The sequence below is a fragment of the Cnephaeus nilssonii genome (genome assembly GCF_951640355.1).
Source record: "Cnephaeus nilssonii genome assembly, chromosome: 16".
Classification (NCBI taxonomy): domain Eukaryota; kingdom Metazoa; phylum Chordata; class Mammalia; order Chiroptera; family Vespertilionidae; genus Cnephaeus; species Cnephaeus nilssonii.
The window spans coordinates 18,637,194-18,651,394 of NC_137087.1; the positions used below are offsets into that span (position 1 = coordinate 18,637,194).

Genomic DNA, 14,201 nt, shown 5'->3' on the forward strand with positions numbered 1-14,201 from the left:
TGCCAATATCTGCAATATTTTCTCAATCTGTCATGATTTTGCTTCCTGGCAACTATAATCAGTTTGGCTCAAATAAATTCATAAAATTTTTCTACAGGTTTGGACATTTCTTAGATGCAGAACATGACATTTCTCATATCTAATAGGTCAGCACATCCTTTCATTTTATTTCCTAAAATCTCTAATCCTTCCAATTTGCTCTACTATTACTATCTTAATCCAGGTCACCACTGCCTCTTTCTTATATCAGCTACCTTGTATTGGACTACTTACTTCACTCAAGCCTTGCTCCCATTCAAAAAATTACCCACACTGAATCAGGGTAATCTTTCTTCTCCAAAAAACCCCACTATCCTGAAGTTGGTATTTTGTGTTTATCATTACCATCCATTACACACACACACACACACACACACACACACACACACACACACACACACAGATACAGATGCATATACATACCCAAATATACATTACATAGTAAGTATTGTGATAGCCAGCCTCTGAGATAGCTCTATATGATCCTTGCCTCTAGGTATTCACATCCTTGTGTGGTATCATCTCACATCAAGTCAGGACTGCTCTGCATAATCAGAATACAGCAGATGTGATGGTGTGAAACTTCTGAGGTTATGCCATAAAAGACTGTGTAGCTCCTGTCCCACTCTCTTGAATCACTTGCTCTGGGGAAACCAGTGGTTACATCATGAGGACAATTCTACAGTCCTATGGAGAAGTCAACATGGAGAAGAAGTAGGGCCTCCCACCAAGAGCCAGCACCAACTTCTCAACTATATTAGTAAGCAACCTTAGAACATGACTCACTTTTAGTTAAGAAGTTTAATTTCAGACCATCCTATGTGGTTACTTTGTAAGGCTGCCATGCAGGCCTCCCCTTAGCTTGTCAGGCAAGTTTAGTATGTGGCCCCCCCCCCTTTTTTTTATTGATTTCAGAGAGAAAGTGAGAGGGAGAGAGAGATAGAAACATCAATGATGAGAGAGAATCATCGATTGGCTGCCTCCTGCACGCCCTCTACTGGGGATCGAGACTGTAACTCCTGGCATGTGCCCTTGGCTGGAATCGAACCTGGGACCCTTCAGTCCGCAGGCCGATGCTCTATCCTCTGAGCCAAACCAGCTAGGGCATGTGGGCCCTTTTTTATCCACAAAACTAAGATGTGATTATGAGGCCTAAATGATAAAAATTTTGAAAACAAAGTTATAAATCATTTTTAAATATATGTTATTATTAGTCCTACGTGAAAGTTGTACAACCTATGTACCTTTTGTAATTCTGGTACTTTTAAAATCAGTTTATGAAAAGAATCCTATATAAAAAGAGAGGAATATGCCAATTATCCACTACGCCCTGAGGCGTAATGACCAACCGTGTAATGACCGGATCAGGGATCTGCAGGAGGGTGGGGCAGCGAACTACAAGTGGGCAGCGGAGAGCTACAGGATGGGGCAGGGCAGCAAGCTATGGGGGGGGGGGGGAGGGGGCGGGGGAGGGTGGTGAGGAGAGTTACAGGAGGGTGGCAGCGACCTACAGGCGCTTGGATTTGTGCGCAGGGCTACTAGTTTCTCATAAATGTCAACAAAGCATTTGTGTGAAGTAAATGGCCATTCCCTCCCTTCCTTCTATCCATGTACTCATTCTACTGAGAATTAAAGATTTTATTTTGCTTTTGTAAAAATGAAACCCTATACTAATATAGTGCTCTAGCCCCTTTTTCTTTATAAGAATACTGCTTTTGATGGTGCTGTTGTGAAAGTACCGTATTTTCCGGCATATAAGATAACTGGGCGTATAGAAGATTTTCCTGGGTTAAAAAGTCATCTTATACGCCGAAAAATACGGTAACTTCATTAAATTAGACCCCACTTTAATTTCTGGGTGGTGAAAAATACAATACAATCTGAAATAGTGACAGTGCAGTAGAACAATTATGGGTCTTGGAAACTCAGATTTGGTAGTATTCAAGTTCTACCATAGGAGACATGTTGAATCCCCAAGCATATTACTGATTACTGAGTATAATACGTATATCTCAGTTTCCTTCCCTATATTGCAGGGATTCTAATATTTCACAATATTCAATGAGAATATATGAAAATGCCTGCTATAATAGTTTCTTTTGCTTTTTCTAAAATCTAAAGTCTTAAAACCTAAAGACTAAAATCATATAACACATCCATGAGAAATTTTCCAATCATGCCTTTAAATTTCAAGACAACAAAAATTACTTGTTCCACTGAAGGCAAAAAAGGTTGAGAGTATAAATTATGCAAACCAATTCTGTGTTCCTTAGTATTTTTGGATAATTTGCCTCTTTGAGAATCTGATAAAGGTATAGATTCCCCCCTTACCCCTATTTCCTAAAAATTTCAAACAATCTTACATAATAATAGATACATGTAAATTGACCGGACCTCCGCTACACCCACAGCCAATCAGAGTGAGTATGCAAATTAGAAGGCCAAAGATGGCAGCCACCCAGCTGCTCCAGGAGTGCCACAGCGAAGACAAGACTGCAGACTCCAGAGTCTGCAGCGAAGACGAAGATGGCAGACTCCAGCTGGAGTCTGCATCGAAGACGAACCGGCCGGAGTCTGCAACGAAGAGGAAGAAGGCAGACTCTGGCTGTAGCGAAGGCCTGCGTCCCAGGTGCCAGAGGAAAACCGGTGCTGGAAGCCAAGGGAAGGAAGGCCTATTGCACGAATCTCTTCATGCAATGGGCCTCTAGTTTATACATAAAAGTTTTAGATATAATTTATTTTATTGCCTTGGAAATGGATTTCCTTTATAATGCCGGCTATGGACTGAACTGTGTTATAGTGCCCCTCCCCCCTAATTCATATGTTGAATCTCTAATTGCCAATGTGACTATCTGGAGATAGGGTCTGTAAGAGGTATTTAAGATTAAATGAGGTCATAAAGATCAGGCCCTAATATGACAGGACTGTGGTTTTATAAGAAGAGTAAGTGCTCCCCCCACTCCCCATTGTGAGAGGTGGCCATCTGCAAGCTAGGAATAGAGTTCTTACCAGAACCTGACCGTGCTGGCACCCTGATCTCAAGACTTCCAGCCTCCAGAACTGAGAGAAAATAAATTTTTGTTCTTTAAGCCACCCAGTCTATGGTATTTTGTTATGGCAGCCCGAGCAGACTACTATATTGCCATATTTAAAAAATAAATGTTTGTAAAATCTGAAGCACTTTTCTTCTTTTTAAAACAAAATTAATGGCTATTTCCTGTTTTTTAAAGACACAAAACAAGACTTCAATTAAAACAGAAAATAAACTTTAATTCTATATAAAATAACATTTCAATTACAATACTGCTATATTGCTTAGCTTGAATAAAGAAGTCACATAATGGGTCCAGTTTTGGAATATGGTAACTTAAATATCATCTTTGATATCTAAAAGGTTGTGCCTTTCTGTTTTGATGAAAAGAAGTTGTGAAAACTTTGAGACTATAAGAAAAATATGTGGTAAAAACATAATCACAGGTCCCATAGCTCACTTTGTCAATGACGCTAGTCTAGAGAACCTAAGAATTCTCTAATACTCATAGAATTGAATTCATATCACTACTTTGATGCAATATCAAAATGAAAAGATTACAAATTCAAGTTTCAGTTTTAAGGTTTCTGAGCGGAGATATCTTTAAGGGCTATGACATTTTTAATTCCCACAGAGAAACTGACAAGGCTTTCCATTTATGACCAGCCTACAGAGAAACTTAGTCCAGCAGTTGGAAAATTTATATTGTTGTCTATTTCTAATTACCCACTTCAGGGCTATAGCTTGTTTAAAATAGTTCACAATTTTTCTACTCAATAGTAACGACTGAAAGTCTTAAATAAGAAGACTGTGCTCATTCATAAAGCCTCAAATATCCCCAAATAATCAAGCCATAACTAAATTCTTTCTTGTATTAAACTTTTTCCTCTTTTAAATAGAAAAACTCCTATCCAACATTTAATCAAGCCAAGAAAATAATTCTATTTTGATTCTTTTTCTTATAATTTTTTTTCTCATGATAGTGATTACGTCTGTGATAACAGGCACGGCTTCTTTTAGGGCTATTGGAAGAGTCTTAAACGCCAGTATGTACCAAAGGGGGGGAAATGGGTGAAGCTCCTTTCTTCTCTGAGGCAATATACATGTGCATGATACTAAGTGTGGAAGATGCACCGTTTGTGCAGAAAGTAAAGTAACAGGATCTTCCTCAGAGTAAAAAATAATTTTTTCTGGTTGTTATTTTGGCAAAAAATTTTAACACTCTTTCAAAGATGGTGATAGTCACTAATGTTAACAGCCTTTCTAATTTCCATAAGAGAATCTCACATATTTAGGATTTTTCCTTAACTGTGAAAAGTTGCTTATTAACAGATAAAAACTAGGAATTAATTCCTCAGAGCAATATCAATAGTTTCATCAAGTTGCATTGTGGAGAGAAATAGAATAGTTTCCAATTTCCTCAAAACTTATTTCAAAATATTGGAATAAATGTTGCAATCCTAGACTAGATGCCATCATCTGATATTTGACATAAATTTGCTTCTATTCCAAACTAAGCCAGTTCAAATACTGTCAGTGCATAAAGCTTAAAGGTCTTTCCAATTTCATGTGACTGGTTTTCTTGGCAATGATAGTCAATTATATAGAATCATTTAAAAAGGGAGGGGGATATTTTGTGATGGAACAAGTTCAATAACATTCTGGTAGTTTCAAATTGAAACTTCTACTTCTAAAAAAAGCAAACTGTAGAATACATTTCAAAAATGGCAAAATACAAGGTGTTTCAGTTATTCCAACTTCATATTTAGGTTGGTGAGAATGCTGACCACATTAAAACACTGAAGCTTTGTGTTCCATCATTTTTGTAGTTTCATTTCTTTTTTTTTTTAAAGTTGAAATAAAAGATAGTAGTGGGATATGTTTGTGCCTTCAATATGATGTTGACAATAAATACAGAACTTACAACTGTATACAAGAGTGTGACCATTAGTAACACAGCATGACTCAAAAAATCATCTTCTCTTTCTTCTAAAATGATTTCAAAAGTAACAGGAAAAAATCTAGAAAATATAAAGAACCCTTACAAATCAATACTAAGACAATAGTAATTTTTTTTGAATGGGCAAAAAATTTGGACACTTTACCAACAAAAATATTTGAATGGTTAATAAAACCTTAAAAGATGCTTATTAGTCATCCGTGAAATGTAAATTAGAACCACAAGGAAAACAATCCACTAGAATGCCTATTATCAAGAAGATCGGCCATACCAAGTATTGGGGAAGATATGGGGAAACCAGGACACACATACATTGCTGTTGGGAATGCAATGTGGTACAGCCACTTTGGAAAACAGTTTTATAATTTACTAAAGAGTTAAGTATATACTTACCATATGACCCAGCCATTCCATTCCTAAGTATCTACCCAAGAGAAATGAAAACATATGTCCATACAAAGATTATAAGCAAATGTTGATAGCAACATTATAGAAAACAATTTAAATGCTTTTCTTTTGGTAAGTGAATAAACAAAATGTGATATTTCCATGTACTCGATTACTATTCAGCGATATAAATAAAGAACTACAATATGTGCTACAATATAAACCTCAAAAGCATTAATATGTAAAAGAAGCTAGATGCAAAAGACTACATTTTGTATGAATCCATTTATATGACATTTTTAGGAAAGGTTTAACTATAGAGACAGAAAGTATATTAGTGGTTGCCTGGGATATAAGGTGGGAGCAGGGATTGACTGCAAAACAGAAACAAAGGAACTTTTAGGGGTGAAGCACATAGTCTAAAGCTGGATTCTTATGATGCTTACACAGTGATAGGTGACTTTTTTGGTATGTAACATATATCTCAATAAAGCTTTTAAAAAACAGTAACGGGACAAAAACCAAAGAAAAAAATTGGGATAGGTATCTATTCCCCAAACTATCCGTAGACCTTAGGTTAAGAATTTATAAGATCATCCATACTTGGATTGATTAAATAGTAGATTGTTTATTATTAAACAGGAATTTCCAGTAACCCTTAATTACTAAAATTATTTGCCTTCAAACAATTTTTGTAAAGAAATCTTATATTTTTTTGTTAAATACAAAATAAACACAACTCTCTAGCACAATTCAATACAGAAATAACTTAGTAGCATTACATTTCTGTATAGAGAAATGAAGGCAGCTAGAAGAGGCTATTCTTCCTTGCTCTTACTATAGCTCACCTTTGGCACTTTCTCTGTAGCCAAGGTGAAGATATGTCCTGACTTACGCTATTAAAAATTGTCAGGACAACTCTGATTGTCCCCTTTTCACTCTCAAACGTGTTGGATGATAAATTATACACTAACCCTTTATATAGAGGAATTATTCTCATTCTTTACTTCCATTAATAAGAAAGGGAACCCCTAAAGGCTAATCATGCAATCGCAAACATTTCACAGTGAGCCACTTTACATTTGAGGATCTGGGGCACAGAGAAATTAAAATGAGAACTCCAAACCACACATTTTAGATGAGCTGTCTGTAACACTACCAAAACCACCCTTTAAGGAAAAAGTTTCTGGTGGGTAAGTACTATTTCTGTAGGCTAAGTGCACTTTTCTCCTGGAGGTGGTAAATAATACTATCTCCCTTTCACAGATAAGAAAAGACTTTTGAGAAGTTAATTACCTTGCCTAAGGTTACAAGGTGGTTAAATGGTGGAAGTGGGATGTAAACCCAGCTCTGTTTGACTCCAAAGCTCTTCTCTTACCTCTAAGCACAATCCTTCCCTGAAAGGGAACATGATTGTGGGTACAGGTATGTGCATGTGTACCTGTGTGCAATGTATCCAAAGAAGTTCTTGAGTTCAGGTGCATGAGACTAGGGATTCTATGAATTGGTTTAAGGTAGTCTGGTCACTAAGAAATTATATGTAAAATTTCCTATGTATACTAGTACATATAAATTTTCTAGAGAAAGAATCTAGAGCCCACACCAGATCCTCAAAAATATTTATGGCACATACAAAAAACAAGAACCTTTTAGATTGCTTTGGGAGGAAGGTTAGAGATTTAAGATAATCTATATATTTTATATCAGCTATCATTGTCATAACAGAAGATCTGCCAAACAACATTACTAATAAGCAATTACTAAGGGGCAGTAAATATTAGGTATATATACTAGGTGTATAAATATCATAATTATGTAATGTGGTATTTTAGATTTTGTACTTTTAAAACATTAGGGTCAAGCCCTCATTTGATAATAGAAATTGACCCAGCGACCCTAGCCAGTTTGGCTCAGTGAATAGAGCATTGGCCCGAGGACTGAAGGGTCTCGGGTTCGATTCCAGTCAAGAGCACGTAACTAAGTTACAGGCTCAATCCCCTGGTCGGAGCATGTGCGGGAGGCAACCAATGGATGTGTCTCTCTTATATCAATGTTTCTCTCTGTCTCACCCCCTCTCTTATACTCTCTCTAAAATAAATAAATAAATAAATAAAATAATCAATGGGAAAATATCCTTGGGTGAGGATTAAGAAAAAGAAAAAAAAAAAGACCCAGCAGTTACAACAAAGAGCAATGAATGATGATAGAACTGTTAACTACTGGTGGCTAAACTCTATTAAAGTCACTGTGTATTAATAGCAGAGTTTTTTCATATGCTATATTGACCCTAAGGTAAAATTAATTAAGAAGTACAAAATAAGAATGGTGAATAATTTGGTGGTAGTAAGAACACTGAGTTGCATTAAATCAAATACTTTTGTGCTTCTACTTCTTGATAACTAACATGAGTTATTTTCTTATTGGCAGGAAATTTAGAAGTCACTCTTTTTAAAATTATGTATCCCTTTAGCTTTTGAAAATATTACCTTCAACCCCTCATGCAACATAGGGACAATCTACTAGTATTTATGTTCTGGGATAACATGCAGCCAGATGCCCCAGGATAACTGTACCATTGTTGTATTATTGAAATACTTCCATATAGATTGGTATATAGGATAATAATAGTAACTCCATTAAGTGGTAAAATTAATAATATAAATTTCAATATAAATTCATTAGTTTAAGTTAATTGCCTCTGAATATAATAACAACCACTGGCAGATGACTGTCCCGTTGTAGTGTAACTTAGTTGATATTGAATATACATAACTTATGGAATACATATTAATATATACTGAAATATATAACAATGTCAGACAATATCATAAAACCTAGACAATTTTGAATGAAATGCTCTTAGTTCAGCAAAAGCTGAGAAGATTCAATATTATGAACAATATTTTACACATTGATAGAAGTTCTCTCTTTATTGAAACTATCTAATGCTGTTACCTGTAGTGGAATGAAGGTAATAGGACCTGGGAGTGGTGCTGGCATAGATATGGACAGCACCCATTTGGATGCTTAATGGGCCAAGACAGTGTTAGGGTTAAGAGTGATAGCTATTCACTGTTTTGGGGGGGCTCAAGAGAGAAACAAAGTAGGTGGCATGGGAAGGTGGCATTATGGTCCAGTGCCTTTTGGCCATGTGAGAAAAACTGGCATCTACATACTGAGTTTTGACTGGGGTCAACATACCTACCTGTCCTCAGCTGTAACAAAGCATTGAGTGCTGCTTTTTAATTTATATATGGATATTACTTTGTCAGTTCTCGATGTTTCTAAGAGATAGGATAAAGAAAGCCAGCTACTATTTTCCTGATTTTGATTCTGGCCTATTTTTCCTTTCAACTTTTTCATATTACAACTGAGTAATCACAAATGGATATTTCTTCCAAGTTTAGATAATTTAGCAAAAAAATGAACACATATATTCAGATAACTAAACAGCTTTGGGAGGGGATTCTGAAAACACTGCAAATATCAATAATGATTAAATACAGGGATCCTAGGAGTTTCACAGTTGATCTGGGGTTTCTTCAGTTTCAGGTATCCTTACAAATTTGCAGAATACTCTTTCAATGGCTGCTCTACCAAAGAATCAATGCTTATAAGGTTGAAATTGGAGTTCTATCAAACTAAACTTTACACAGAGGAAATATATTTAACAGTCAACCCTAAGCAAATAATCTAAACTGTCAATGTACAATATTGGGTAAGAGAAATGACAAAGAGAGTAGTAAACATATCTCCTCTAAACAACCGAAACTTAGATCCTGTTGCCAGTTTGCAGCATCATAGACATTTACAAAGGACCACACACAGTCCTCAAGTATCTGTTCATTCTTTTCCCCATCAAAGAAGGGTATTACAGCTTTAGCCTAAGGGAAGAAAAAGACAAGGGAGGGGGGAGGTCTCAGACTTTCAGTTGCTTCCCTGTAGGCTCTGATACCGCAAAGGGGCTGGAGTTTTTTAGTATTATCCAATCTGAAGACCCAGTGGTTAAGAAATACCAAAGATGGTGCTTCTGTGAGCTTCACATTAACTATGTCCTCAGTTTAAAAGAAAAACAGAAAAAAAACACACAACAACACCTAGACAGTAATATTCCATATCCATGAAAACTTAATGGGCCTATTAGTTTTTCATACTGGTTTCTCCTCTAAATTCATTAGATCCTCTTTCAAATTTAATTTCTCTTCTTTAGGACCCTCTTTATTTCTCTGACTCCAAGCAAATTTTAAGTAAAAGAGTATATAGTTGACTTAAGGGGGACAAATACATTAGACATGAAAAATGGATTTGCCAAAACTCACCATCAGAGGGCACAACAGTACTGCAATAAACAACACCCAAATTCTGCCAAGAAAGCCTTTGGTGCACCTAGAAAATACAAAGACACACCAAAAGTCAGGACAGATAACAAATGTTTTATGCATCTGTGTGCATATATAATAACAGCATTTTGAATACTTAAGTAGTATGTATTCTTTGTAGAAAAGTTAAAAAATACAGATAAAAGAAAATAAAAATCTCTCAAACTCCCATCATCCTAAGATAATAGAAATGAACATTTTGGTTTGTTTTCAATATTTTATACAAACACATTTATATACACCTATAGCACAAATTGTTTTTCATCTACTTTTAAAAACACTTAATATTGGCTTTAAGTGCTATCAAGTATAAACTATACTTCCCTGCTTCTTCCTCTTGCTGATTTTTAGATCTGCATTTCTATCATGTCTTTTACTAGGAATCATCAGTTATTAAGTAGTTATATCATGAATTTACTGTTGTTGGGTAAACATTTGATCTTTCTATTCACTCCCCTTAAAAAAATAGACTTGGTCAGGCAACTTCATTCCTGTATCCTTCATCATCACCATCTTTTGACTGCTAGAAGGAAAACAGTCACACCCATGTCTGCCTTTACTACTTCCTCAAAGAGTAGTGTCATAGTGCATTAAATCTGAAACTTAGGTTCTCACATTAAACTAAGCTTCAAAAAGAGTAATGAATTTGTTTCTGACTTGCCATTTGCTTAATTTATCCCTTTGTACCTTTTATTTTCCCAGCTCCAAAAAGTATTAAAGAAGGAAAGGGGGCAGGAAGGCATTAACTGACTAAAAACCATGTATTAGCCACAGAGCCAAATATTATATTCCACTCCATCAGCCCAAAGAAAAAACATTCAGGACTCTACAACAACACATGCCTTGACACAACTATAGCGTATAACAGACTTTACATTCTTCATGTGAATATCCTAACTCCTACCTCCTTCCAGCTTAAGAGAGCATACAGAAACGTGAGGTTGGAGTTTATTTTAAAACTAGAGGCCCGATGCACTAAATTTGTGCAAGGGGCTTGGCCCTTGCAGCCCCGGCTTCATCTGGAAAGTTATCCAGATGGTTGCCTGGCGGTTGTTCTGCTGTTCAGTCTAATTAGCATATTAGCTCTTTGTTATATAGGACCAGAGGCCTGGTGCACAAAATTCATGCATGGGTAGGGTCCCTAGGCCTGGCCGGCCGTCAGGGCCAATATGTGGGGTGACCAGTGGGGCGATTGGGGGGCCCCCCGCTGGCACTTGCCTTGGCCGGCCTGGCGCTGCCTGCTCACTGGCCCCGCCCCCCACACTGCCACGAGTTGCCTCCTTCTGCTTGGCTGGCCTGGGGCCTGCAGGCTGGGGGCAGCTCCTGCATTGAGCGTCTGCCCCCTGGTGGTCAGTGTGCGTCATAGCGACAGGTCGTTCCACCAGTCATTCCGCCATTTGGTCAATTTGCATATTAGGTTTTTATTATATAGGATGTAAATAATCATTTAAAATTACTTGAGACTACTTCACAGTTGATCATGATACAATAATGTGTTTTGACACTGGCATTGAGAATCTTTAAGTTAATATATACAGTGACTTTACTGTGGACTGTGACTTTCAGACTTCTAAAAAAGTTTCAGAAAAAAAAGTTCAAAACATTTAGTTAAACTCAGTCTTACTCAGACGTCCAGGGATGCTCTGGTTAAAGATGGGTGTGATGGCAACCTCTACAATCCCAACCACCTGCTTGAGACCCCTAAAGAGATTGAAAAAATCCTTGGGCTCTATGAATTAGTTTGAAAACTAATGATGGAAGACAAAGGAAGATGAGTCCTACTCCTTACTCTACATATGAGAAAAGTGAGACTCACAGAAGGAAAATAACTTACTAAGAGTCATATATCAGAATCAGGATTAGAATCCAGGTCTCAATACTGCTAATCATCTATATACTAGTACACATTCAGGGCCCTGGTCAGGTCCTCTCTGTGTCTCAGTTTGCTCAACTATAGCATTAGGGGCTAGGATATTTACGTATTTCCTAGCAATATGAATTTATTTAAAACTAGTGGCCTGGTGCACAAATTTGTGCACATTGAAAGGAAATTAATTAGATTAAATATTTTAATATTGATATTCGCCCTTTCTCTATAATAGAAGTGTCAACCAAATTCACGATCAACAATGACAGATGGAAACACACGCGTGCGATTGGTGCCAGTGAGAGCTTTATATGTATTGTGCATGCGCGAGTCAACTTAGCCTTTAAAGATATAGAGCAAACTTGCTTAATTAGACCTGCTTTCTGATTTAGCTAAACTTTTTCCAGTCCAGTGAAGCACCCCAACTTCTCTTTCAGGTAATTGTCAGCAACACAGCAGTAAATATCAACATGAAGCAGATTATTATTGTAGATCACACAGGGAGAACAAAGGGTAAAATATTTAACTACAGCAGAGTTTGACTATATTCTGCACAGTGAGAAAACCTGAAGTCATTTTTAAGGTCCACCATTTCTTACTTCTTTTCAGTCGGGTCAAGTTTCTAAGCTTTCTAAATCTCTGTTTTCTGGCTAATGAAAAGAAAATAAGATTCCACCGAGTCTCCTATCTACCTACTCCAGGACTTCTGTGAGGATCAAATGAGATGAGGAACAGGAAAAAGCTTCACAGTCATTTGGTTAAAGTGTAAATGTTTCCACCTGGGTATAAAGCAAGTTGTGTTCCTGTGCTGAAGAAACTGCAAGGAGGCTAGTCGCTAGGGAGAGGAAGCCAGGTGTTGCTATGTGACATCATTACCCGGTGCCCACAGTGACCATTTCTGGACTGGCCATGGGATCTTAGCAGCATCGGCTGCGATTTGGTGGGTGGTAGTTCCAGGGTGGTGGTGGGGCCTATGTCCCACTTGGGGGAAGCCGAGTGTTGCTTTGTTGGCCAGGTTCGCACTGCCATTTCTCTGTAAATGGCTAGTGTGCGTCACGGCAGCTCCTGTGTTGAGCGTCTGTCTCCTGGTGGTCAGTGAGCATCATAGCAACCGGTCAGACAGTGGGAAGGAGACGTATTTCAAATCTTTGACTTGATTCTTGCATTCCTCTAGTCTGCTGTTGGGTCTCTGTATAATATTTTTTATTTCAGTCAGTGTATGTTTAATTTCTAGTTGGTCCTTATTCATATCCTCGAGGGTCTCGTTAAATTTATCGGCCTTTTCTAGGAAATTCTTGAAAAACCTTAAAACCGTGGTTTTGAACTCTATATCCAGTTGTTTGTTTTCCTCCATTTCTTTCGTTTGTGACCTGTTTCTTTGTCTCCGCATTTTTGCTGCTTCCCTGAGTTGGTAGGGTGGCTTTGTGTGCTTGGTGTCCTATATGGCCCAATGGGTTGGCCTTCCAGTTACCTGAGGTGGACACTCTTAGTGCACCCCTTTGTGGACTGTGTGTACAGCCTTGTTGTAGTTAAATCTTGATTGCTGTTGGTGTCACTGGGAGGAATTGACCTCTAGGCCAATTGGCTGTGAGGACCCGCTGTGTCTACAATGGAAGAACTGCTGTGCTGGAGATACACTTATGGGGCAGGACTTGTTTCAGTGGGGCTTTGGTGCTCACTGAGTCTGCCTCTTGAATGTGTCACTTATGGATGTGAGTATTTGAAATCTGGTGTTGACTCACACTGACCACTAGATACACTAGCTTCTGGATCTCCAATGGGGTGCAGGTCAGCTACTGTCTGAGGCCACTCAGCAGGAGCTACAGCGAGAACAACAGTTTTCTCCACTTTGCCTGGTGTTTGGAGGTTTTGGAGCTGTCTGACCAGAGCTGCAGTTTGTTAGGTTAAGCTGTGATAGGGCAGGCCATTTATATACAAAAGCCGCTGCGTGGAGCTTGGGTGGGTTTGTAGATTGTGCGGGGCAGGGTCTAAGGGAGTCACTAGGCTAGGGCGTGGCAAACAGCGATGGCTGCCAGTCAGCTGTCTCTGCATTTCCGCGTTTCCAAGTCCCCGCGTCCCACGCCCCAGAGCAGTAAACAATGATTGCTGGGCGCACTTCTGCAAGAAAGTCACCCTCACTTTCCGACCTGATGGCAGACAGTCCAGCTTCTCCCCGTAGGAGTTTGGGTCCCCAGCGTCTCCCCAGAAACTGGAGTTCAGAGTAATCGGGAGCTTGTCTCCCTTCGGGTTGAAAAAAGCAGCGCACCCAGAAGCCTGCCACCAGCCCGATTTGCGCACCTCTGTACCTCAGCTTTTCAGCGCTTGTGCACGTCTCAATGCTCTTTTCTCTTTCCTTCTAGTTGTAGAACTTCCACTCAGCCAGCTTTCCCGTGGTTCTGGGTGATAGACGTTTTGTCTTTTAGTTGTAGTTTTGAAATTGTTGTGCAAGGCAGCAGTTTAGGTGTTTACCTATGCTGTCATCTTGGTTTCTCCTTGAATATATTATTTAAAATTATCACTACATTTTATTAGAACATG

At 38.2% G+C, this 14,201-nt stretch overlaps 1 protein-coding gene across 1 annotated transcript in view; it reads right to left on the minus strand.

Moving 5' to 3' along the window:
* Window positions 1-14,201, minus strand: part of MCU (mitochondrial calcium uniporter) — a 195,984-nt gene that overhangs the window by 35,885 nt on the left and 145,898 nt on the right. Inside the window, exon 2 of the mRNA XM_079793303.1 lies at window positions 9,737-9,803. Coding sequence (XP_079649429.1) covers window positions 9,737-9,803 — 67 coding nt within the window. The remainder of the gene's footprint in view (window positions 1-9,736; window positions 9,804-14,201) is intronic.